We start from the raw sequence: 24,982 nt of genomic DNA, 5'->3' as shown, positions 1-24,982 counted from the left end.
CAAGATACTCGTGTTAACAGCTTGAGGGGGTTCAATCAGCACTGCTTTGATCTCGGCTGGAACTATAATTATTTAACATTGTTACAAGGATTTCTATAATCCATCCTACCATTAAATCCCTTTTACACCCTCATCTTCTGAAGGCTAATCTGCATCCGTACACTCAGTTTGTCTCTTCAGCTGGTTTCATCAGGCTCTGGCATTCTCCAACATCTAGAGTGATGGTTCTTTTTTTTCTAATGAAATAATTTTCTTTCAAATTGAAAAGCGCAAAAGGTCTTGTGCATTTGCTACCTTTTGATGAGATAGCTATATAACACCAATATAATCCACTGTTTGCTGCAAACTCCCTCCCAATTTCATAAAATTTATTTTCTCTGTGGTGTTTTCACTGATTTGATGATACATATGTTTGTGTTATATACATAGCTGATGAAAAAAAAGAATAATCAAATGAACACAAGCAGATGCTCTCTGAAAATACAGCAGAGCCAAGAGCAGCAATAGCGTGCTTGTTTCTCCTGTACTATCTTTGTTAAATGCCATAGGAAACACTATATCCAAACTTAGAAAGCCAGGTAAATAAATCTGGAGTGCTCAAAGAGAAAACAGATATATTTTATAATTTTAATGCATGAAAGACACACCACATGGGAAAAGGACTTTAATAGAATCAAAGGAAATAAATGATAGAAAGAAAATTAATTCAGACCAGAGTAAAAATGAAGAGCATGAACAAAATCAGACCAAAAATATAAAAGGAGATGAACAGAAATTATGGATTATCAAAAGGAAACATGAACAACAAAATCCTTTCCTTGAAAAGGAAAATGACATTTCTTCAGCACATGTACGAGTGTATTGAGGAAACTGCCTCTTTGCTGCACACATTTTTCATGAATTGTTTTTAAGCAGCCAAAATGTAAAGACTTCTGCGCCCCTAAGCACTGCTGGACTGCCACCTCGCTAGCTCCTGTGCTGTGACTGTCTTCGTGGATGAAGGAAGGGGAATGCAAGTGCAGGCAGAGAGGTGGGGATGACAAATACAACAGGGAAGTATCACTGGGCCATGATCACAAGAGAGAAGCACATGCAAGCTTAGGTGCTACAGTTTTCATATGAAGTAAATGTATTCAGTTAAATAATCTCATGCCTTCTTTCTCACAATGCATAGCCATAAGGCAGATAAAAAAACAATATATGTGGACTTGTTTTATTACTACAAATACTGCATAAGGAAGGCAAAATTTAAAGAGTAGGAAGTGTCTGCATAAAAGAAAAATTGAAGGAAAAATGTTGATAAAAATACAAAGAGGAGGTACCACAGTTAAGTAACTGGCACTGAGAAAATAAGAGCTTTAAAAGGGTATCTTTTCTTTTATTCCCCTGAAGTGCCAAGGTAAGTTTTAGTTTATCAGCTGATGCTTGAAAAAATCATCAAGCAACAATCATAATTCTAAAATACTGCTTGGAGTTAGCCAGTAATTAAAACAGTAGGCAATAGATACAACTGATTTTCAGAAGGGGAAACTAAGAGCCACTGATGCTTCACACAGGTATTTCAGGATACCCCTTCAGTCATACTTATGGCATTTCTCATTAAAAAAAACAAACTGTAAAAGACAAAATCCCCCCCAAAACTAGTTCCTTTAAGAGAAGATTTGTCCTTAGGAACATTTTGGACATTATATATCACAATCCTTTTCTATCCCTGGACAATATTTAAGTATCTTCTTCTCTCAATTCTTTATACTGGAATATTCCTATATACAGTTACAGCACAATATAGACAGTTATAATAAAATCATACCCCTAGAAAATTAAACAAGATCAGGACTCTTGTGCATTATGACACCACAAGACTGTATCTCCAGATGTAATCAGAGCCATAAAATATGATGGCATTTTTAAAATTTGGAATAAATAAGAAAGGATTTCAGAATCCAAATGAGTTTTCCTTTAAAAAGAATAACATGTTATGCTAGACCTTACTATCCCATCACTGAAAATGAATGTCCATGAAATGAATAGCAGCCTCAAGATTTAGCTCCTATTTCTCAAAGGAAAAGAAAAATATTTATTGTAAGAAGCATATACAAGTCATAACATCTTAAGTATTTTAATAAAAAAATGTTTCAAAATAGTAAGTTAGAAAATCAAGGAAATCCATGAAAGAATGTTCTGTAATTAACAGAAACTAAAGCAGCTACAATTTGAAGTTCACTGTATTCAGAATTCTTGGTATTGCTGAAGTAATTTAGACTACCTTTAAGGCCTTTCACATTTCCAGAGGAGTAGAAAGGGGCCTTTAGTATTGCTTTGATTTGCATCCTTATTAATTTATGCAGTCTAGCAGTTTGCTGAGTACGTAGAACGTACTGTGATAAAGGCAGCTCCTTCCTGGAAGAGCTTCTGAGCTAAGGCCACAGTCCTACTTTGAGCTTAACTTAATGCATGTGGGTAGTTTTGGTTTTTAATGGCATGCTCACACACATTAAAATAAAAGTTTTTAAATACTTTGCCATATGGGAGCCTAGAAGACCAAAAGTGTTTTTCTGAAAGTAATTTTTTTTTCTTACTACCTGTAGAGTAAAAAAATAAAGTCAGACTTACTGATTCTATCTTCAAATTCCAGGTTAGTCTGGACAGATAGATTTATGTGTGGATTTCTTGCTTCTATGAAGTCTTTTTCATGGAGACCTAAAATATTTTTGGGTGCTCAAAAGTGTACTTGTTCTCTCCCTTTAATAGCAAAGTGCAGGCAGATGAACGCTCCCCTGGTGACTGTGCCTAACAGTCTTTCTCCTGAAAAGTACAATTGCGAGTCTTGGGCAAAGGATATATGTATTCATACATTAACTAGCCATTAATAGACTAGGCATTAACTCCGTTGTCATCAATGTGTACTTTTCTATTTACTGCAACAGGACCAGAAATTTTAATTATATATTTGAGATCCTTAAATTTAAAGACCAAGTTTGAGTAGCTTGACATAAAATAATACATTTCTGCCCTCTTGTTAAAATTTAAGCATAAGTAATTGATGAATTTGTACATATAGCTGTCTAAGAGAGAGAAGACACTGTTAAATTTAAATTTGGCAGCAAACTACTCTACAAATAGTCCCCTGACATCCATAGGGCATCATGGAGAGTGATGAGTACTTCAGCTGAAGATGGCCATGTTGGGTTACAGCTTCAGTATTTGGTATTCTTTATTTATGTGTACAGACTGTTTAATATAGATAAAGCAGCGCTCTGACTGCTGGTGAGTGCAATAATGTCATATTTCACAGTTATGATGTCATCAAAGGACTATATTTCATGGCTATCACATCTCTGCAAATATATACGTAAAGTGGGATCCCCAAGGATCACTACTTGCTAGGGCTGCCTGAGGTCCACCAAGGTGGACCTCCTTAAATTCCATTTAATGTACATTAACATTTGAATATCAAGGAAGTCTAAATAGCCTGACAGTAGAAAAGGCATTCTCAGTTTCACACACTGTAGCATACTTGCCATATTACATGAATTTTTCTATATATTATGTGCTGTGTTACCTTCAATTCACTCTTTTTAAATTTCAACACACTATAGTCCTTTTATGCATTTATCTGTGCATATATGCTTTATATATTATACGTAATTACAAAATTACAACTCAAGTGAATCTCATATAATACGTAAACTATCTATGACACAGTCTCAGAATTTCAGGTCTTGAAAATAGAATTTGATTACTTTATTCACTCTAAACCAGTATCATTGTAATATCAGCCTTAAGCAATATGGGCTGCTAAAATCATTTGGTTCCATTTTTCCAAAAAGGAAAACTGATAGGATTATTTTCATGATAAATTAATTTTACCATGTAATTGCAATTATGACTTCTAATTAATGAATGGTTTCAGCCTCACTAACTAGGTCAGCATTTTTCTTTTAAAAATATATCATTTTTTCTCTTTAGATAAGCATCATGATATGTCCAAGCTTTGCGAAACACACATAGCATTTTTATAGGGCAATGATCCTAGAAGCTGAGAAATGGTGAAACTAATGTGACGTGCCTTCTAAAAAATTCAAGCCATTTTTTGTCTCTTTTATGAGAAAAATTTAAAAGCAAGCAGATGGCAAGAGGCTTTTTAGCAAGAAAGATCGGTTTCCTAGTGCTATTGGAGTATTTAATTTCTTGACTGAGCTTCCCAGTATACAGAACACGGAACAATGTGAGACCAATGAATCAGCTGAGCAACTAATCTATTACATCATGCTTGTCAATACACATATGCCATTGCAGGCTATATTGACAAGAGGCAGAATCCAAGGAGATTGACTTTTCTGTAATCAGATGCATTCCTACAGAAAAGCATAAAAGAAACCTGAAGCTTACTTCATGCATCATGTAGAACAGACTCCAACACTCCTGACTGCCCATTGTTTTGCAGGTCATGTATTTAAAGGTACTATAGCAATATGCAAGGACACTTCATCAGGGTCCCCTGAAGATATCTTCTGGCACATTTATACCATTTTAAGCCGTACATCCCTATCAACTACCTTATCACACCATTCTTCAATGACTCACACACTGTGGAGTGACGACATAGAAAAAAACCTAAGTCCCAACTGTTAAAATAATGATTAGCAGGACAAGATGAGAGAAAATAATTTCCTTGGAAGACGCTCAAAATTTGATGGCTAAAGTGTTACGGATATAGTAATTAAACTAAATGATAGCTCTTATCGGAACACAACACACCAAAGTATCTGTTGTTTCATTGCAGGTTTTTTTCTTCTTTGGCTGCTAGAAATAGTCACATATTTAGAGAGCACCTCTTAAAGAAAATTTCCATGAAAAGTTGATATCCAATACAAAACCTTGAAAAATAGTCAGTATCACATGCTGAGCAGTTCTGAAATTGGGGGAAAAGGGGTTTTTTTCTGAGAATAAGACTAAAGTAGAAATCACTATAGTAAAAGTATTAAGTAAATAAATTTTAATATTATACATACTTTATCAGATGACAACAAATTACATGAAGCATTTACAATGCTGCATTACACAAGCCCTGAAAATTGGACTGTGGTCAACTTAAGAAAACTCTGACTGGATGTGTATCATGACTGCTTTCCAGATAGTCTCATTTTTTTTTATGAGAACTAGTATCTATTTATATATGCAAGCCAAAGATTTATGAACTGATAAGTAATTTTGGCATCACACTGTAAGTATCAAAGTTCAGATAACTTAATGAAGGTTTTTTTTCGTACAATGATGTAATTTGAAATTCAGTCTCCTTTAAGAACCACCCAGCCCAAAATGCATACACAAAACATTCTGGAACAGTATGTCCCTAGTGTATACATTATATTATCTTTCTAAATTATCCAAAATAGTCCATCATTGTGGGTTCGTGCTGATGAAGCAGCTTTTAAATCAACGCAATTATACTGCCATAAAATCAGAGCAGCACAGACCTGAACAAGCCCAACCTGAGTACTTTCTCTCAGTAAAATAGGATTTTTATAGTTTAATCTTTGAAATGTATCAGACAATATTGTTTTATAAAATACATAAGGCAATGTGTAATCCTGCAATATTTACTTAAAACAAAGTTACGTAAAATACTGTAAAGTTTTTCTACCTCTAATCCCCAAAAATATGTTATGAAGTCAGATACGGCTGTTTGGGTTTTTCAGCTTGAATACATAGTTTAAAAGTCCTGAAACATGAAGGGGAGCAAAGGGAAAGAGTAAGCTATGGTGGGACAAAGTGATTCATTTTTTCTGTAACATATCATAAAAGATGCAGTATATACACTGGACTGGCTGCCCACACTACCAAAACAGGCATATGCAAGCACCTTCCGCATTAATATGATTTAATATGCTAAAGCTTAAAAATAGTTTTTGGAAACAACCCTTAAAATTAAAGAGCACACTCAGAAAGCTCCGAAATCTTTGTCAGGGTGAGAAGGGGTAGGAACACAATGTCCTCTACACAGCTATTTTAGAATGTCTAAGGTAATCAGCTGACTGCAGGAAAAACAAAGAGTTACAGCTTTCCAATCACAGGCTTTTAACCATTATTACTTCTGCCTACCCAAATATCTTACCAGTTTTAACCCTGGACCATACTTCTGAATATTTGATTCTGGAGTTTCTCACAGATTCCATTAGAACATGTTTAAAGAACTACACATTCTGTAGTGAGGTCTGATGATATTAAGACGACCATTCTTACTTTTGCCATGTTGGTGAGTAAGTGCTGAGTGATTGCATAAGAGAGTTTATTGCAGCATTTGTGTATGATGACCACTACTTTACTTTACAAAGATCATTTTCACATATCATTGTCTGAAGCCTAAATCAAGGAGAGAAAATAAGATCTACTATTCAATTCATATCCTCCTTTTGAGAATGCAATGGTAAAGCATCTTAAAAATGATATGTGGCAATTAAACCTAAACCCAAATGTGTGCTAAGCTGGTCTCACTGAACTAAACACAGAAAGTCAAGGTCAAAACCGAGAGAGGACTTCGCCCTTAGTTCCAGTTCCATGACCACAACATCCAGTTTCCTTTTCTCACTCTGAACCTTCCTGAACTGTGCAATTTTGTGAGTAAATACAGTATCACGTCACATTAAATTTTTTACTCTCAGCAAAAGTTAGTTCTTTTGATAGGAGGTACAATGGCTCCTGGTGATAATTTTTTTTGTTGTTTTATTTATATTATTCCAACTTTTATTTTATGATTTCTTAAGAGAGAGTAAATAAAGCAGCTTTTGAGGGTTTAAAAGGACACTGGACTTTGAAAATCAAAATACTTTATTTTGCTGAACACAGAATTCATCACTGAAACCTGCCAATTTAAGAAATAAAGTCACTAGCATCTCTCAGTAGGTATTCGTATCCAACTACTGGACTACACCTTAAATGCATTAAATAACGCTGTGTTGTGCGTACGGTTCAATATACTGACACATCCATCCTTCAGTTGTTTGAGCCAGTGTTGCCATGCAGTATTCCAAATGCAATAATCTTAGCTAACAGGAAAAACGCAACAAAGAACAAAACACTTGTGGACCGATTACATGTCCCTTTTGATTCTCACCCAATATGCTTCCAAACCCAGACACTGTTTCCTGCAATTACCACGGTGTAATGTTGCCTTTATGGCCAAACTACAGTGGAGACAGCTGAAAAGTGCAAAGCGTTCTGCCAGTCTCTGCAGGTCCCTTGGTGCATGAAACTACAAGAAACAATGTATTGTAATGCAGATGTTCATTGATTCCCTGCAGAATTCCATAGCCTAGGAGTCCTTCACTGCGTGACCTACAGGGATTTGTACTTTACAGAATATCCACTATATAGCATATCATGTCCAAAGTGAAGTACCTAGTGAATCTGATGATTCTTCCTTTGCACATGCCTTTCCCAGCTATCAACTTTTTTCAGAGAACAAGAAGTCTTTTGTGCTTGAAACGTAAATGCCAGTCAAAACAGAATACATTTCAAATATGTATCACCTTCCATTTGGAGTTCAATGACTTTTAGAAGTCAGGCCGATGTTCTTGCCTCATGCTGGATATACAGAAGTACAAAGGAATTTAGGAACGTACCGTATCATTTTCAAGCCCACCTAGTTTTCCTAGTTTTGGCCAAGGACAGGGTTAATTTTGCACAGCCTGGAGTCATGTGTGCGTGTCCACATTGTTTTTCTGTACCATGCACATCATCACTGCGGGGTGGAAGTAAGGGATCCTCACTTCCAAGGAGGGCATGGCTTGTGGTTGGGAAGAAAAGGTGGCACATGGAGGGTGTGCTGGCCATTTTGTTCTTTGTCTTGGGGTTGTGCCGCATTGATGAGCATTTTCTGTGTAAAACACCCTCTCTTACATACACTGTTGTTATTAGGATTGTTGCTGGAACTGTTCATTTTTTTATCTCATTGCTGTTTTAAATTGTTTTTACCTCATCCTATAAGATGGTACTTCTAAACTAGGCTCATTTCTACAGCAACTGATTTTGAAATTAAATTCATATATATATGCTAACAATAACACAATTATATACTAATAATATTAAGATATAATAACATAGTATTTATAATATTATGTTAATAATATAATGATAAGGAAATGGCATCCCAACTGAAAAAACAGTTGGAATGCATGACAAGAGCTCCAGTATTCAGTGATGAAGGCACTGCTTTTGGTATTTTAGGCAAGTCAAATGAGACAATCCATGTCTCCAGGTTTACAGAATCCTGCAATATTTGAACATTGCATTATGAAAGGGGTACTACAGAAGTCACCGCAGCAAGTGACATCATAACAAGAAGTATGTCTTAGTTTTCAAAATTTATTACTGCCTATTCACATGATTTTAGAGTAATTATTTTACACCTCAATTTTCTCTTAAAACCTTGGTGACCATTATTTTTGGCTAGAGGGCAGAATTTCATTTTGTCAGGTGTGACCCTAAGTAACATTTCTCCCCATCTATTACACAGGGTCAGTGTAGGTCATGCAACAACCTCTTTCCTAGAAAAGTCAAAACTGATCATGGGAAAGATGACAGCAAAGGTTTGGCTGCTACTTCCATGAGAATTCACCCAGCCACTCTCACATTCTCATCCTTCAGGCCCATACAGGGAGCAGTCCATCAACAGGATCAACTGCCTTGAAGCCAACTTCTGTACTAAGTATGTCTGTTAGACATGCATAAAAGGTCTGTTACATGTGGCAAAGAACAGCTCTGGGCACAGAGGACAAGTACAGCCATGTTTGTGTGCTGGGAGACTTCCTTAGCCTTTAATCAGGTGACAGCACACAAACTACCTCTGGAGAATGTTCCCTGCTATGCTGCAGCTTCTGTACCTTGGGAGCTACCTGGGAAGAGTGTCTACTGGCCTCAACCAAAATCATGACAGGGACTATTTTAACACTTATTTACTACTCCACTTCTGTCACTACTGAATATATTAACACAGGAGTAGCATATTTTTTCTTCTGCTTCTTAGACCTGCATCTTCTCATTATGAAGCGAAGACTCATCATGTAAGAAGAGAGAGGTGAGACCTGAGAAAGATCTGCAAGAGAAAGCAGCTGCTGCTACAGCCAACAGAATAATTCATCAATCCCAGCTGGTCACACCAAGATTGACATCCTGGTGCTCCTATAAATGGTGCAGAGTTACACACTAAAAATTACTTTTTAAATATCATATATTTAAATACCAGTTCTTACAATCATTTCATGATCTAAGAAACTCAGCTTTTGTTACAAAAAATGGGGCAGCAGGACAAAGCTCAAGAGTTCCTGTTTTTAGAAGACATTTGGCAGTGAGTCTAAATTATGTACAGTGAAGTCTGTTACAGACACATAAAGGTTAAACAAGTTGAATATAGTGCAAGTATATTTCAGTAACAATGGTATTAGTCAATCAGAGCTAAAATGGAATGATGCAGAAGTCTGCAGATCGAGTTTCAGGGGCTATGCATGAAAAAGAACTACAGTCCTTGAATTCTGTACACAAGACTGATAATTACCTAAACCCCTGCGTTTAATACACAGGTGTGGTAACCACTTAAAACAGCTCCAGTACCATAACTCAAACTACAAAGACAGCAGCCCACGAGCATTTGCACCTCCCTTAACAGAATTCAAGTGTCAAAACAAGACCTGCAGTGCAAAGGTTAACTCAATGCCTCTTAGACCCTTACATTTGTTATTCTATGTCCAAATGGCCTCCTCCTAGTTCCAAATTGTTGATGGAAAACAGATCGATATCCACAGAAATCCTTCCCTGTTTCAATAAGGTTCCCTCCCAACCCCTGGAGCCTGGGAGCCCAGCTCTCTGCTTTTAATCCAATATCCACTTCACTACAGAAGATTTATTTAGACTGCCTCTTGTTTCATTACCGGTTCCAAAAGTCTGTAGTGATTTTTGACACTTTGTTATAATGTTTCTGTGACCCCTCCCCCCACCCCCTCCTCACATACCACACCACCCAGACTCATTTTCATATGGATACAAAGCATCGGGATAAAATGATGGTTCATTATAGTGGTACAGAGCTCTTATCTTCATCCGGCAAGAGTCATTTCCTTCCAAAGATTGAAATGCAAATGTGAAAATTAATGATAACTGCATTATCTGATAGCAGAGATAATACCGATTCACTGTCAGAGTAACACACAGTCGTTCTATGATTTCCTCTGCTTCTTCACAATATTCTTCTTACTGTCAGACTATATCTATGGCTAACTATGTTTCATGGATTTTTGTTAATTTACATCAAATAGCATTTCCAAGATCTTATATCTACCACATTTCCCCAATCAAAAAGGAAACAAAATCAGGACAGTAATCTCCAAGTCCTTCTTAGGACTGGTTTAAAAAGAAAGAAAGAAAAAAAAAAAAAGGAAAAAAAGAAAAAGAAAAGTAAAAAAAAAAGGTGTGTGTGAGGGGAAGGCTATCATTAATGTCTGTTTCCATCTTGCAGTGGTCTACCAACAGTTCCACTCTATATTATACAGCTCTGCTTTGTAACCCAAACTTTTTATAGTATTACTAAATAATGCAGAGTAAACCCAACAATCAATACATATTTGCAGTGATTCTTATGAATGGTTACAGGAAATCTATAAAGAAAAGCTTTTCAAACTACCTTTTATAGCAGGTAAAAATGTGAACCTGGCATATCCAATGTTTACTACAACTTTTCTGATCTATAACTCACTAAAGCAATACACAAGAATTCACATGAAAGCCTGTTTCTATCTTCTATTAAATATTAACAGCAGCATTGCTCAATGTAACATCATTTTAAAGTGCTGTTTAATTTCTAGCATACTATTTTTCTTAAAGTTTCTGATAAATCTTAAGAAAAATACCAACCTGTAAGAGTAATTAAAAGAAACCATACTGTTCTTAGGTCTTATTTTACACTGCATGGTGGGGGGTGGGTTTTTGGTTTGGGGTTTTTTTTTCTATTTTGGACATGGACAAATCACATTTTCTCACTTTCTAAGCAGAATTCAGGTACAATTCAAAAGAACTTCTGAGAGTGACTTTCAAGCTAGCCACATAAAACCACATATTCCACAAAAAAGCCATGCACTTTTACAACTATAAAAGTAAGAGCTCACATAAGGAATAAGGACAAGAAGAAAGATATCAATTCTTCCTTAGGACCAAGACTTTTCTGAGTGGCATTAATTTCACCTTTGTAAACGCCCTATACTTAGTTCCTCAACTGGTGACAGACAATATTTTTCCATCTTAAAATCCAGATACAACTTCACCTGTGGCTGAAACACTCATTGTTTTTTGGAACTGCGGGAAGAAAATCAAAAGAATGGGGCACACAGGATAGTGCAGTGGATTTGGAAAAACTTACTGGCTTAGTCAGTACTGGAAAATTGTGTCCCATCTGTCTACAGGGAAAAAACCTTCCCTTGTATATTACAGAACAGGTATATGATGTCTCCAACTCTACTGTTTTATCACTACAGGGTAATTGAGAATTACAGAATAGAGAAAAGCACAGAGAAGTTATCCTTCTTAACATAGCTTTAATAAACAGTTACTGAAGTAATAAAAATTGAGAATTGCTTATATGGAGGACTGCTTCTACTTATTCATTATAAATGCATCCAAATGGTACAGTATTTATAAAAGCAATAGATAGTATACTCATTTATTAATTTCATTTAAGTTACAAGGAACTATCACGGTCAGTCAGTCAAATTTCTGCCCCAGTGAAATCTCTCTCATTTTAGAAGTCCAGTGTTTGCCACAGAACTTGATGATGCTCTTTAGGAAAGTATCTCATTCTGAATGCAAATATTTCTAATGACAGATAAGTGACTTTTCATAAAATGTTTCAATAATGACTTTTTAAGCACTAAAATCCATTCTTTGTGTCTGAAACTGTGGATCTTCAACATCCATTTAATCTTCTGATACTTTGCTAGAAAGAGGTGCCCATGGTTATCAGATTTTCTCTCTGAATTTAAAGTAGTTTGTAATCAGATTGCCCTTTAATATAACTTCAATATATCTTTGATAAAATAAATAGGGAAAGGACCTAGACTCTTCCATCATACCAGTCCTTTCAACATTCTAGTGGCTCTTCTCTAAACCTGCTAAAAATTTTAACATCATTCTTGAAGTGTGACAGCAGGTCACAGAACCCTGTTTCAGCATCAAACAAGACTGCTGATCAGACAAGCAAAGTAATCTGAGAACCAAAACATACCCTATAGCCACAACTCCTTCTTGTGGGCTCAACCCCAGTTCACTAGATCTCAAGATTTTTTCAGAGACCCTACTTTCTGATGCTCCTACAGATCTTTTACAACTTTAACAATTCTATCAAAATATTTATTACCTTCTTATAAGCCCATAACTTTAAATTTAATTGCACTGAAACTGAAATTTTGCAGCAGCTAACACGGCAAGTCATTCAGGTCTACCAATAGCAATATCTATCCATTATTCAGCTTTTTTAAAAATTTTAAACATATTGCAAGTAACTAAATATACTTTAGGTCACATTACATATTATGTTGGTTTTACAAGACATATTTTTTTCTATAAGCCTATAGAGATTGGCATTCTGACTAACCCTCTCTCAATAAAAGCATCTTACATCACTTATCTCCTTATTTCCAGTGGGACCACTGCCATGTGTACAGAGGTCTGTAACTACCCACACTAACCTTTACTGGTTTTCAACACATTTGAGAAATCATGTCAAAAAATTTTTTAAACTGAAGCTGATCACTAGATCTGGGTCATCTAGCTCCTAAAAAAGTCAATTTCAAACCACCAGACTGCTTAAATTAGGTAGTACAGAAGTATAGTCATCACCTACAGTCAAATAGGCTTTCCAGCACAAATGTTTTAAGCAGACTAGAAATAATTACATTACCCTTTTACCTGTCCCCTCTAACTATTGAGTCATGGCTTGTAATAGATCAATACCAATTTTCTAATTATTTTTTTCTTACCACATTTTAAAATGTCATCTTACTGTTATTAATGAAGCTACTGATAGATTTTTAGGGTGATTTTTTTTCTTTTCTTTTTTTTTTCCTTTCAGCCTGGTATCATAGTTCCTAGCATCTGGTTACATCCACTTGGATTTTTCTTTTTTTTTTTTAATTCTTTTCTAGGTAGTATCAACATTTCCTCCACTTTTATTATAGCTTTTGGTAAGTCTAAAAAATTGTTCTTAAACACTTCCAAGTTATAATTCATACTTCTTAATTAAAACCTTTTCTCCTTTGTGATAGAGTTCATATTTGCTGTCTCTTATAACAACAAGTATATCCACCACTGCAAGTATTACCACTGGATAATGATAAACAAGCATTCATTTCCAAATCTATAAACAATTTATCTTTCAAGATGCCATACAATATATATTTTCCTTAGATTTGGCTTAACAATATTTTCCTTGAGGTGCCAGGTATCTAAAATTTTCAGAGATTTTAAGGAAGTTCTGCTATGGAAGCATGAAACATACATCCAGTAGAAATCGGAATGGTCGTATTCCCTAAATGTCCTGGGTGATCTGTAGAAGCCATGTAGGAGACCTTTCTGTTCGTTATGTGTTAAAGCACTGCCCTCACATGCACTGACATCCTAACAATAATACAAAGGCTATAGAACTATGGATCTCCATGTACCAAGGCAAACAGCATATATAAAGCCATAAAATGAACTCTGCTCCCCCATTTAAAAATGAACTCTTTTTACATAAAATGCATTTAAACCAGTCTTGCTGTTCAGACTCTTTCTATTCCTTGGACTTTTCCTGCTGGCTATAATAAAAAGGATCAGGTCCTTCACTGTGTGTTTATACATACTCTATTGACCTCAGCTTCCATTATTTCAGAGCAGTTTCACTGAATAGGAATTTTTAAAAACTGAAGATAAGAACAGTGAAAACTGAGGGTAGTTGGAAAACGTGCAGGTAACCCTCAAAGTGGTTACACAGAGTAGGCAGTATCTCTGACATTCCCTGATGGTCAGTGAAGGTCACAAGAATCTGTGATCTGAAATATTGCTTCTGCAGAAACTCTTTGAAGCTACAGCACATTTAACTTTAGACTTTTGTTCATAAGGATATTCTAATTACAAAGACTTAAGAATGCATGTGAACCATTTAACAATGCAAATTTTCAAACAAAATAAAACTCTAATTAATGCCAGAAGCTTAATTTTTCAGTTCCTGGCAAGTACTGGCTCTGAAAGTCACAATATGTTCCCTTAGTGCTAAAAAAAGACATAAAATATTAAAATAACAAAACAGCTCTACTATTTATATAAATTCCTGAGTTGTCACAGCTCACATTATCAGTTGACAGCAACTTGTATCATGCAGAACACAGTTGCTGGATTCTGAGAGGCTCCACCTCTCAGAGACTTTCCTTACCAGAGAAGGTATGGAGACCAGAGACAGCTCAGATAACAACGAATGTATCATCATCTGCCCTTTGAGGTTGTGCCTCTACTGACAGGTGGTAAAGTTGAATCAAAGTTTTCAATGGCTCTGTTTGTGCTGTACTAAAATATGTTCCTAAATAAGCAGAATATTTCATGCTTTGTGTTTTTTTCCAAAAAACTGAAAGACGTTATCTTTGTACTGCGTGGTTGAAAATGATCTTCTGTCGATTGCTTCTTTTTCCATGTCAATAGTAACCAACTTCATTTCATGCATGACGGAGAGCATGGGATGTGGTATACACCCATTCCTTTTTTCATACGGATTATACCCTTGTAAAGAATCAATATTTAAATAAAATACAGATACTGATACTGGTGGTCATCAGTTTTCAGAAGTCAAAAGAAATTTTCCCACATTCAGCTTTGATTTCCATCTTATTCCATGTCAAAGCTATCAATAAATATGACAAGAAGTACACACATCCTACTGTTTAACTGAATTTTTTCCCAACCAAATGAAAAGATCTCCTTTTACTCCACAGTGCCATAAAAGACCTCAGAAACCTCTGAATAAGGCAGCATATATAAAAAGCAGTAACAGCCACAAAAAGCATATACAACTATGCTGAAATACACTAAAAAATGCAACAAAAAATTAGAAATTTCAGACTTTATTTATAATGAAATTAAAAACAAGTCATATGGTAAGTACTGACACCCTTTAAATCTGCTATGCAGCTAAAAAAGGCCATTCTGCTACATCTACATATATATTTTGCATTATTTTACATGTACAGTAGTGTAATACTAAACCTTGTTTCCATATAACACCATAGTGCTTTATATAGAATATCAAGTTGTGTATTATCATGAACAACATTTTAAATGCTATCATAATAATTAGATACACTATGTCTTCATTTTTGTTTGCACTGTATTTTCCAGCTACTGATTTCAGAAAATTGCCATTAGTTTTGTTCTCCTCTTCATGAAGAGCATACAGTAATTTGCAAAATCAAGCAAGGATGAAAATGTAATTGAAATATAGGAATTTTTCTAATGAAATATTATTGTTGCATTATAAATTATTGATAGAATGGTTCTGGAACTCTCTTCTGATGTGCTCATCCTTTTGAGGGAAAATTTCCATAAGAGATACAACTATTGCTAGAGTGTGTTTGGCTTCAGATGCACATTTTGCAACAGTTTTATTAAATTATGGTCAATATAATGGATTTTTAAGGTCTATTCCCAAGTCCATGCCCGTGAAAACACTGCATTCAACTGCAGAATTGCCTAATTGAGAAATACAATTTACCCCTTTGCCTTAGGTTCTTTTACAGTACAGAGGTTTTACATATTTATATTGAACAGATACTTGAAAGTATTGCCATATTACCATTACATCTTAGCAATGTTATGCTTGCACCATCTTCACTTACACAGTAGAAAATGTTACCTTGAATTACTGTTTTAATGTGAAGTTCTATTGCTTCATTGACTGAAGTCTGAGTTTCTCTTTCCACTGAAACCAATGACCAGGTGTGTTAAATGATTTCTATCAGGCTCAAACAGGTAAAAAAAGTCCTTGAAAATGTTAGGAGACATCACGCCTATTTGTTCAGCTAAACATGATGCTAAATGTTGGCACAAAGCTTGAGAAGAGACCAAAGCATCTGGGTGGTCTTCTGATCTCAGAAAACAGAGCAGAAGTGCTTCTCCCTTAATTCAACCATGGAAGAAAGAATTTACTGATACATTTTAATCCTAAAATTCTAAGCAGCAAGAACATTTTCCTTTACATCAATGCATAAGGCATATTATGTTTAACAATTTACAAAATGGTATAACCAAAGCCATTTTTTTTTTACCCAAGAATTTCATCTTAGTACTTACCAGTCGGTATCCTGGATCATAAAAGAGATAATCCATTAAAAATAAATGCAAAGCATAACAATCTACTAAAATAATGAAATTAACAAATACTGAAGTCTAGTTCAAGAAATTTCTCTTGGCTTTCAGATGTTTTTCCCTACCTGGCCCATCCCAATCTTCAGTCTCCACAGCAAGCTGCCCTGGTTTCTCTGACCTTGCGTCACCATCAGATTCTGCTGCCTCCTGGATGCCTTCTTCATTGCCTAAAAAAACCCATCAAAAAATACAGTATTGACATATTTCAATAGTGACTTTTAAGCAGAGCTCCTATAATATCCAAACTGCTTACATGACTGAGTGAAAACATACACGTCTATAAACAGAGAGAAAATTTTAAAAAATATTAGATATGTAAACGTTTGCGAGCTCCCACTGACTGAAAGAAGCCCCGAGTATCCAGTACATCCAAGTTCCATGTAGAGAAAATCTTGGAAAACAGTGTTTACTCCATATGCTTAAAAAACAGAAGCACAACTTGCACCTAATTCTGTAAACCAAAGCACATAAAGTCCCCGAGTCTGCATGCACAAAGGAGAGAAAGAAATCGGCTGTGACCCCCCAGGAACATATGCTTTCAGTCATGGGTTTTCTTCAATTGACACCTAAATGTTTCTTATGCACTGCAGATAAATGACACTCAAAACCAAAATATGGTCCACTAAACATTTTGCTTTTTCACACAACTCGTGGAAAGCTAATCCATGATATTTCAGCATTTAAGGAATTTGCCCTTAAAGACATAATATACCAGCAGGTCCCTAAAGTAATTTTCTCTCTATCAAGCTTTATTTAAAGAAATGCTACGTTTCTGATGAATTTTCACATTTTCACCATCCAGAAGTACCTGAAAATGTCTGTCTGTCCTCTGTTACTACCCACCACAAGGTCATATACAGGACACACAGAAAACTATGATAAGGTTAAATTTTTAGAGATGACCATTTAATTTTTATTTGAAGAACTGCTTGTTGAAAGTGCAGTTATTTCAGGTAAAAAAATACACTAAGCTCCATGCAAAAATACTTTGAAATAACCACTATGAAAACTACACTGAGGATGAGGGGTTCAGGTATTAACACAAAACACTCTGGCCACAGTAATACATTAAGTGACATCTCTAAAGGCTTTTCCAGGTTGGGATTTTACGCATTTGTAGATTTTTTTTTTTTTTTTTAATACTAACCTATCTAAGAAACTCAAGCATAGGAAGACACAAGAAGAACAGAAAGAAAAACTCAAATCTACACTATTAACTACTTCAAATAGGACTGATTATAGTTTAATTTTTTTTATCAAACTTGAAGGACACTTGTTCATAAATGGTCTACCACAAAAAAAGTGACAGCACTAGAAAAACAAATACTGTGTATTTTACAAACTGGAAAATCAGACCCTTTGTTGATTTAACAACAGGAGATCAAGAAAGAGCAAAAAGCACAGCAATTAAGCAGTAACTTGAAATTTTTTCCCCACTCATGATAACAAAAGCTTTAATTAGCAACATAGGTAAAGAAATGTGATTACAACAAACTATGCCAGATCCCCATACGTTATCACTGGAGCTATATTTATACCAGATAAGATTGTGACCTGGAGTTTTCAAGTACATGAATATATACAAACACTATAAAGTATTAACTTCATATGCACATGTAATGTCTTGTAATAATATATTCTTCCTTGCATCCATAAAACACGTCTTCTCAAATATGAAGTACAAGAGCCTGATAAACTACTACTCACACAAACAAAATACTATAATCACTCCAGAGTTTGATTACAAAACTACAGTTCAGTGTACTTGTGGTACTAAAAACATAGTCCAGAATATTCAGAGGCACTGGTAGTGTGTAAAATAAAACTTGAATACAACAAAAAAACCTAGTATAATTTTTGTGTTGACTGTAAAACTGTAGCCAGGCATTTGAAGTTCATATGGTTCAGTTCAATCTGAAGTTACCTTTCAGAAGAAAGTCCTAAATACTCATGTGCTGAAAAAGCTATCAAGTTTCTGCTAAGCAGTTTTAGCAATTATTTGTTTTTAAGCAACTAGCCTACTTTGGATTAGCATTTCTATAGTTACTTTGTAGTAATCAGACCTCTGCTTTCTTTGGGTGGACTGAAGAACCTACTGGATAATTTTACCTTCATTTTTCTACATTCATAGCTACTTAAAGCAGCAAAAAATTGTCTTTCATTGGAGAGACACAAAGGAAATTTTTCTTAAGTTGAAACCTAGCAAGATCAACTCCAGTTTTCTCAAAAATGTTGGAAAGCATTTCACAACAAGGGCAATTCTTGTTTTCTAGCTCAAGGTGTATAACCAACGTAGAAAGTCCTTAGAATGTTCTTTGTATAGAATGCAAATGTTTTTCTTCCACTGTATATAATAGAGCTGTATGTACTAAATCAGAACAGTAACAGCAAAATTTAGAAATAGTAATTCTTTTAGACAGAGAAGAAGCACAGATAATTGGATAACTATCCAAAATATTATGCTTTTCCAGGTTATAATATATACCACCCTGGTGTTAGCCTGCAAATTTCAGCATTCTTCCAATCAGTGCAACTAACCAGAATATCAAACAAATTAAATTATTAGAATTAAAAGAGGACAAAGTTACGTGAAAAGATTGTGCTGAAAAGCAAAAGGACAGAGCAACAGCTAAGGTACACAAACTATAGTACACGGTAATTAAGTGTTTGGGAGATGAGGAAAGATCTGAAAATGTATGTTAGCAGATGACTTCACTTTCCATTAACTTCCTTTTTCAGTGTTCCATGAAGTATATTGTCATGTGCTTCTCATAGTCAAGTTTTCATGAATTGATGCATGTCTTGTGCAAATAGAGTAGATAAAATGTAGAATTTACATTAAGGAAAAATTTGCTTTGCATCTAGAAGTATTCCTAAGTATTTTCATTGATATTTTCTATTATTCCCAACTGCCAAGTGCATGCATTATACACTTGAAATACCACACTGATTTCTCCTGTTCCCCCACACTACTCCAATCTGCTTGTGAAACCAAAAAATGGTACATCACTGTCAATTTCTGAATCCACCAGGGAGTGAAGTCTATCCCAGGCTCAGCTGAGCATCAAGGTCAGACTGAAATAGGCAATCAAGACAATCCATTTGGTGCTGGAGACACTGCAACTTTAAAAAGCCAAAAGGAGGCTTAGCAGAAGAGCTGATAACAAAGCACATCTCTCAAGCTTTTTTCCTTTCTTTCCCCATACTTAAAGCTATTTTAGCAGCTAACATTTGTTTAGCACAAAGGAGTTTATTTCCTTTCAGAATTTATTGTCTTTCCATTGTTTACTCTTTCTGTTCAGTCACTGACTACTTTTCAGTCTCAATAAGACTGGTTTTTTTATATTTATTTTAGAACTGATTACATTTTTCTTCAATTTACAGGTGTAGACATTTAACTGGATCCAGGACATTAATTATTTCTTTCTTCAAGTCCAATCAAGTGCTTTTTGCCTATATATACTACCCATTTGCTACAAACTTGTTGATTCCTTTCTAATCCCATTATTTTGGGTTTTCTCACACTTTTTCTTTACTTTGCTGCTCAATTACATTTTGTATTTAAGTTAAAGCATAAGTAATTTTTTCCCAACAACACTGAAGAGTGATATAAAAGCAATGGTAAGTACTCTAAAATGAACCAAAACCTGCTTCTGTTTAGGCAGGTTTAGGCAGTTGCTTCTTAGCAACTAAGCCTGGTAAGTGAATTCTGTCCTTTAAATGATCATTGCATGAAAAAATACTCTTATGAGTAAGCACATGTAATACCATAAACTATGTTCAGTCATGAAGCAAGTAAATCTAAGAGAATTTCCACTACTTCTCTATACTTGGTATTAAAGTTACACTTTTGGCAGAACTTATCACCTCTAACCCCAGATGCCTGAAAGTTAAACTAGTCCAGACTACTTATGTAGATGCTCCTATAGGCAGGGAAGAAAGAAACCTCCTGAGTGATTCATCCTATTCTAGGATGCCTGAGATATGAGACCCCTCTTGGTGTCTGAGAGAGTTGAAATGAATCATCTTCTTAAACATACAGCTTAGACTAGGAACCTATCTTTAGTCAGCTAAAGTTGGGTGAAACAAATCTCTGACTTATGCTGAAATGCTGAATACACAAAACACTGCTTAGCTAAGAGGAAAAAAGAAAGTCTTATTCAAACAACTTCAGTACGTAATGTGGATAGAATTTTCATCTTGACCTTATAATTTCTTACCAGCATTGACTGTTTCTGTTGTCTTCAAAAACAGTTCAAGCTTTTTTAATGTGGTTTAAATAGCCTAATGTTTATCCAATAGACAATTCACTGTAATTCAAGATGGTAAAGTTGGTCAGGAAATCTGAAGACTGTTAAAAGAGAAATATTACCAGAAATGTGAGAGAGAGAACTCCAACTTCTCTGACAACACTGACAAGTAGGAAAAGAGAGACTTGAATATTAACAAGTAATTTCACTTTAATCTTTTTAACAAATTAAAGACTTTCCAATTTGTACTTAATCAGCTTGTACCACAAGTAGTTGTGGTATTTTAAAGAAGCACATGGGTTAGCAGTTCTTCTCAACCCTGCTGTTTTAATCCATGTTGTTCCTATCAGTATTAGGCTCTTACAGAAAGTCTCGCACAATGTAACTATTGAACTTTCTTGACTAGGAATGTTATAGCAGCTGTTAGGCACTCTATAATGTATTTTGCAATCAGCTAAATCAACAAAGTATTTTTAACAATGAACAGTTCAGAACTGACAGATCTACTTTCTTGTTCGCAACTGCTTATCATGGCATAGATATCATGTATGTTTACCAGGTGCTTCCTATAGTTAGGATACCTTCACAGAAGCCGCTCACAAAAGATAAGGTCATAAAAGAGATGAAAAACGTGCAAGCTTCATACACTCATGGTTTTATCATCAGACAAAATAGCTTTGGGTGAAGGAATGTACCAGTCACAAAAAGCACACAGCAGGTTCTATTAGAGAACATTAAAAGTCTGAAATTCAGTTTGTTTTCCCTCTTCCTGGCAGCATAAATGTAAACTTAAATTGTTAACATCCTCATACAGCTGTTCAGAGTAAAACATCACTTCTCAATTATAATAAATCAGTTTAGAAATAAATTGCTGCAAAGCCTGTAGCACTCTGTATTGCCAAAAGAGAAAACAGACTCAATGCAAAGACTTGGGGAGTCACTCACTGTAGACTTTCATTTGGCAAGGACATAACCTCATGTATGGTGACAGACCAGTGCGACTGACTGTGAAGGGGGAGCGGGCTCTCTCCTTTCTGCCACAGTCTACAGCAGCAGTAATTCTAGATCCAACCTAAGAAGGATTCTGAGACTATATGTATGAACTAGATGCCAGAGCTTCAGAAACTACAGATCAGCAATCAAAAATTGTCCTCTGTTATTCACTTTATCTCAATGCCTGCAACCAGTAACAGAGCTTACACGCACTGATAATCCTGCTCTTGAATCCTAAGAAACACACTGTAAACTGAGAATTGTTGCCAGGAACCTCTCTTCAGAAGCCATACTCAGTAACTTTGAAATAAACCATATTCAACTTAAAATACAAATACTTAATTCATTCAGTGTAACTTGCCTTTTAGCAGCACACACTATTCTTAAAAAGACCAATGACATCTAACAGGCCTTAACTAACCTTCTTGTGGATTATCTCTTTTTAAAGTATTCTATGTATATATTTAACTATAATTGTAATGGCAATACAGGTTTCAGCAGATATAAAATATTATAGGTATAAAATAATGCAAAAAAAATTATACAAGATTTTGGAATGGTAATAGAACTGTGAGAATAGATATTAAATAATTTGGGAGGGATGTTTCCACACTGTCCTATTTGCCAAATGATGTGAGGACAAGATCAAAAACTACAGTGGGTACAGTGCCATACAAATGGGTTTATTCTACAAACCTTGCAAGGGCAGAGAGACAGAGAGATAGAGGAAGAGATCTGGTGCTATCACTACCAGACTGTTATCAATTCATCTGATAAATATCAGAAATATATTCAGTGAAGCCCATAAAAATCAACTGAGACACCCTACTCTACAAACACAGAAAGTATGAGCAATCTCTGGCCCACAGATGATTGATTTGGTAACGTACCTGAAAGAAGCCAGCACTTGAACAAGTTAATCTACTGCATTTTATTTCAGATTATATTAATCATCTCAATACTTTGCTTCTTTGCAAGCAATTATTGTTTTCTGTCATGCTGATTAACAATCATAATTTCTCCTGGGATAAACCTCATTTGAAATAACTGCATGTTTCCATTTGCCCTAAGCACTCTTAGAATTATTTATCCAGCAAGTCTCAGAAACAAGGCATTGTCTTTTTCCCTAACTTTTAGGATCAGTCTGTGAATACTCAAGTGTTAGCGAGTGCCTACATATGTGCAAGCCGCTAGCTCTCCCAAAACAGTGGTATGAAACTGTTTTGGTTCCTATTAAAATCACCACTTTGTTTAATAAAATGACATCTTGACGCATTACATTTCAGCACAGTGATCATGTTAAAAAGCAGTGTCAATTATTTCTAACTATTTCAGCTACAGCACTTTTCTCCTGGGATAAGACACTGCTGTGCAGCACATTCATCTAGACTGAGTCTGGCCTTCCTCTTTCCCTACATGTTTGATATGTTCTCATTATCGCCACTGTTTGCTTTTGAAGTCCCTTTCAAGACAAGGATCACTCATTCAAATGTATTGCCTGCAGAACAGTGAAAGTGTTCTCTAAATTGTATTCCTGACTTTCTTTTTAATAATGTGTTTTAAATATATATATGTATATACGTATATATGTATATTCTAATTTTTAGGGAGCAACTCTAAACACCAGTGCTACAAACAAGCACCATATACCAGCTACTCAAGAGCTTCTATTGATTAAAAAAAAAAAAAAGAAAAAAAGTCTTGCATCTTTTCAATCTTTCCCCATTAAAGCTTCAAATACAAGAACTCTATTAGACATACGCAAGTACTAGCCTGGGGTTCAAATCACATACCTCTAAGCACTTGATTAGAAAAGCAGCAGAAGCGCCATTTTAAAAGATATTTACATGCCACAAATAAAGACTGTTGCTTAATATAATTTTTAAAAATTATTTCAATGGAAATCAACAATCCATGAGATTCTAAACCAGCCTGCAGCAGAACAGAGAGATTACTTCAGAGAAATTCTAACAAGTTTCAAATTCTAAGTTTGAAGGCTCTTCTTCAAGTTCATATTTCAACTTAATTATATAACAATTCTGTTCCATCTCTACTGCAGAAATATTCCATCTCTTATAAAAATTCTTCATCCAACCAAGAACACCTCATTTAATACTTTACAGGTAAAATCATTATCATATACGAATCCAGTTTTTATGTGATTTCCACATGACTACATAATGAATAGCAATAGGTATCTGTTCCTACACAGTGAAATTTTAATTTACCTTGTTGAAAACAACTGGAGGTTTTTATTTGAAATAATCAACACTTCAGATGCTTCAATATCAAAAGCAGCCAACTCCCTATCACTACAGGCATGTTTCCACATACATGTTGTATTACACATGATTTCAAAAGCAGTCTCGGCTTCTGTGAGTCAAACCCAAGAAAAAGACTTAGCAGTCATAAATACATGCTTCTTTTTCTCTATCCAGCAGTAATATTTTTCTTACCAATATTTATCTAACGATGTCATAAATGTGGCATTTGCTTAATTTATTTTTACTGATCCTTTCAGAGTTAAATTACTGCAAATATACCCATATAGTACACAACCTGTGAGCAAGTCTGCTTTGTGGGCCTGCGTTGACAAGAATTTTTTCAGCCATGTCTTAGAACTCTTCCAAAGTATTCAGAATTTTTGTGTCAAGGACAAACATACTAAACCACGACAACACCAAATCAGACAAAAAAGAGACAAAATGGACCTTCATTATAAATAAAATTAGAAACAGATGTACAGTACACATGAACCAAGAACATGCGATGAAACTGTCATTTGTGCATTTCATGTTTTAAAGAAGATTACCCTTATTAATTTGCAATCCATATTCTGTCAAATTTGATCTCAAATTTAAGTCAATTCAAGTTCAAGTTTTGTGACTTTCTAGAAAGAGGACATTACACTACTTGTTGTAACCAAATAATCCCTTTGTGAATTCTATCCCTTGCTGTGATAGAATTCAGAATTTCATTGTTCTTAAGAAAACCAAAATGTGCTGACTGAAAAGGCTGGAGTTGCTTTGATAAACTGCTTAAAGTTGAGTAAGCTGTTTAAGTGTTTCTCTCACTTTTTAATTCTATACAGTTAAAATAATGTTTTCTATTTGGATCTTTGTATTTATTTCTTGAAACCTAGCTTTCTAGTTTCTTTTTGAGATACAATTTTCTTCTTGATGACCAATTATTTAATGTCTTGATTAGAAGAAGGGTTTGTGTGTTCAATTTAGGTCAAATTTTTATCCAACTAAAGTTGATGTCAATACCTACATAGGTTTCAGCTGGACTGAAAATATGGC

The 24,982-nt window shown here is 35.0% G+C and overlaps 1 protein-coding gene across 2 annotated transcripts in view; it reads right to left on the bottom strand.

Annotated features, from left to right (window-relative positions):
* The window catches only part of ZFPM2 (zinc finger protein, FOG family member 2), a 305,809-nt gene that overhangs the window by 216,140 nt on the left and 64,687 nt on the right, over positions 1 to 24,982 (bottom strand). For both annotated transcript variants that reach the window (XM_032131306.1, XM_032131307.1), the window contains one exon: positions 16,503 to 16,604. In XM_032131306.1, coding sequence (XP_031987197.1) covers positions 16,503 to 16,604 — 102 coding nt within the window. The remainder of the gene's footprint in view (positions 1 to 16,502; positions 16,605 to 24,982) is intronic.

This window comes from Corvus moneduloides, chromosome 1, assembly GCF_009650955.1.
Source record: "Corvus moneduloides isolate bCorMon1 chromosome 1, bCorMon1.pri, whole genome shotgun sequence".
Classification (NCBI taxonomy): Eukaryota; Metazoa; Chordata; class Aves; order Passeriformes; family Corvidae; genus Corvus; species Corvus moneduloides.
Note: the sequence above shows the minus strand (reverse complement) of the source record. Positions and strands in the feature narration are given on the sequence as shown.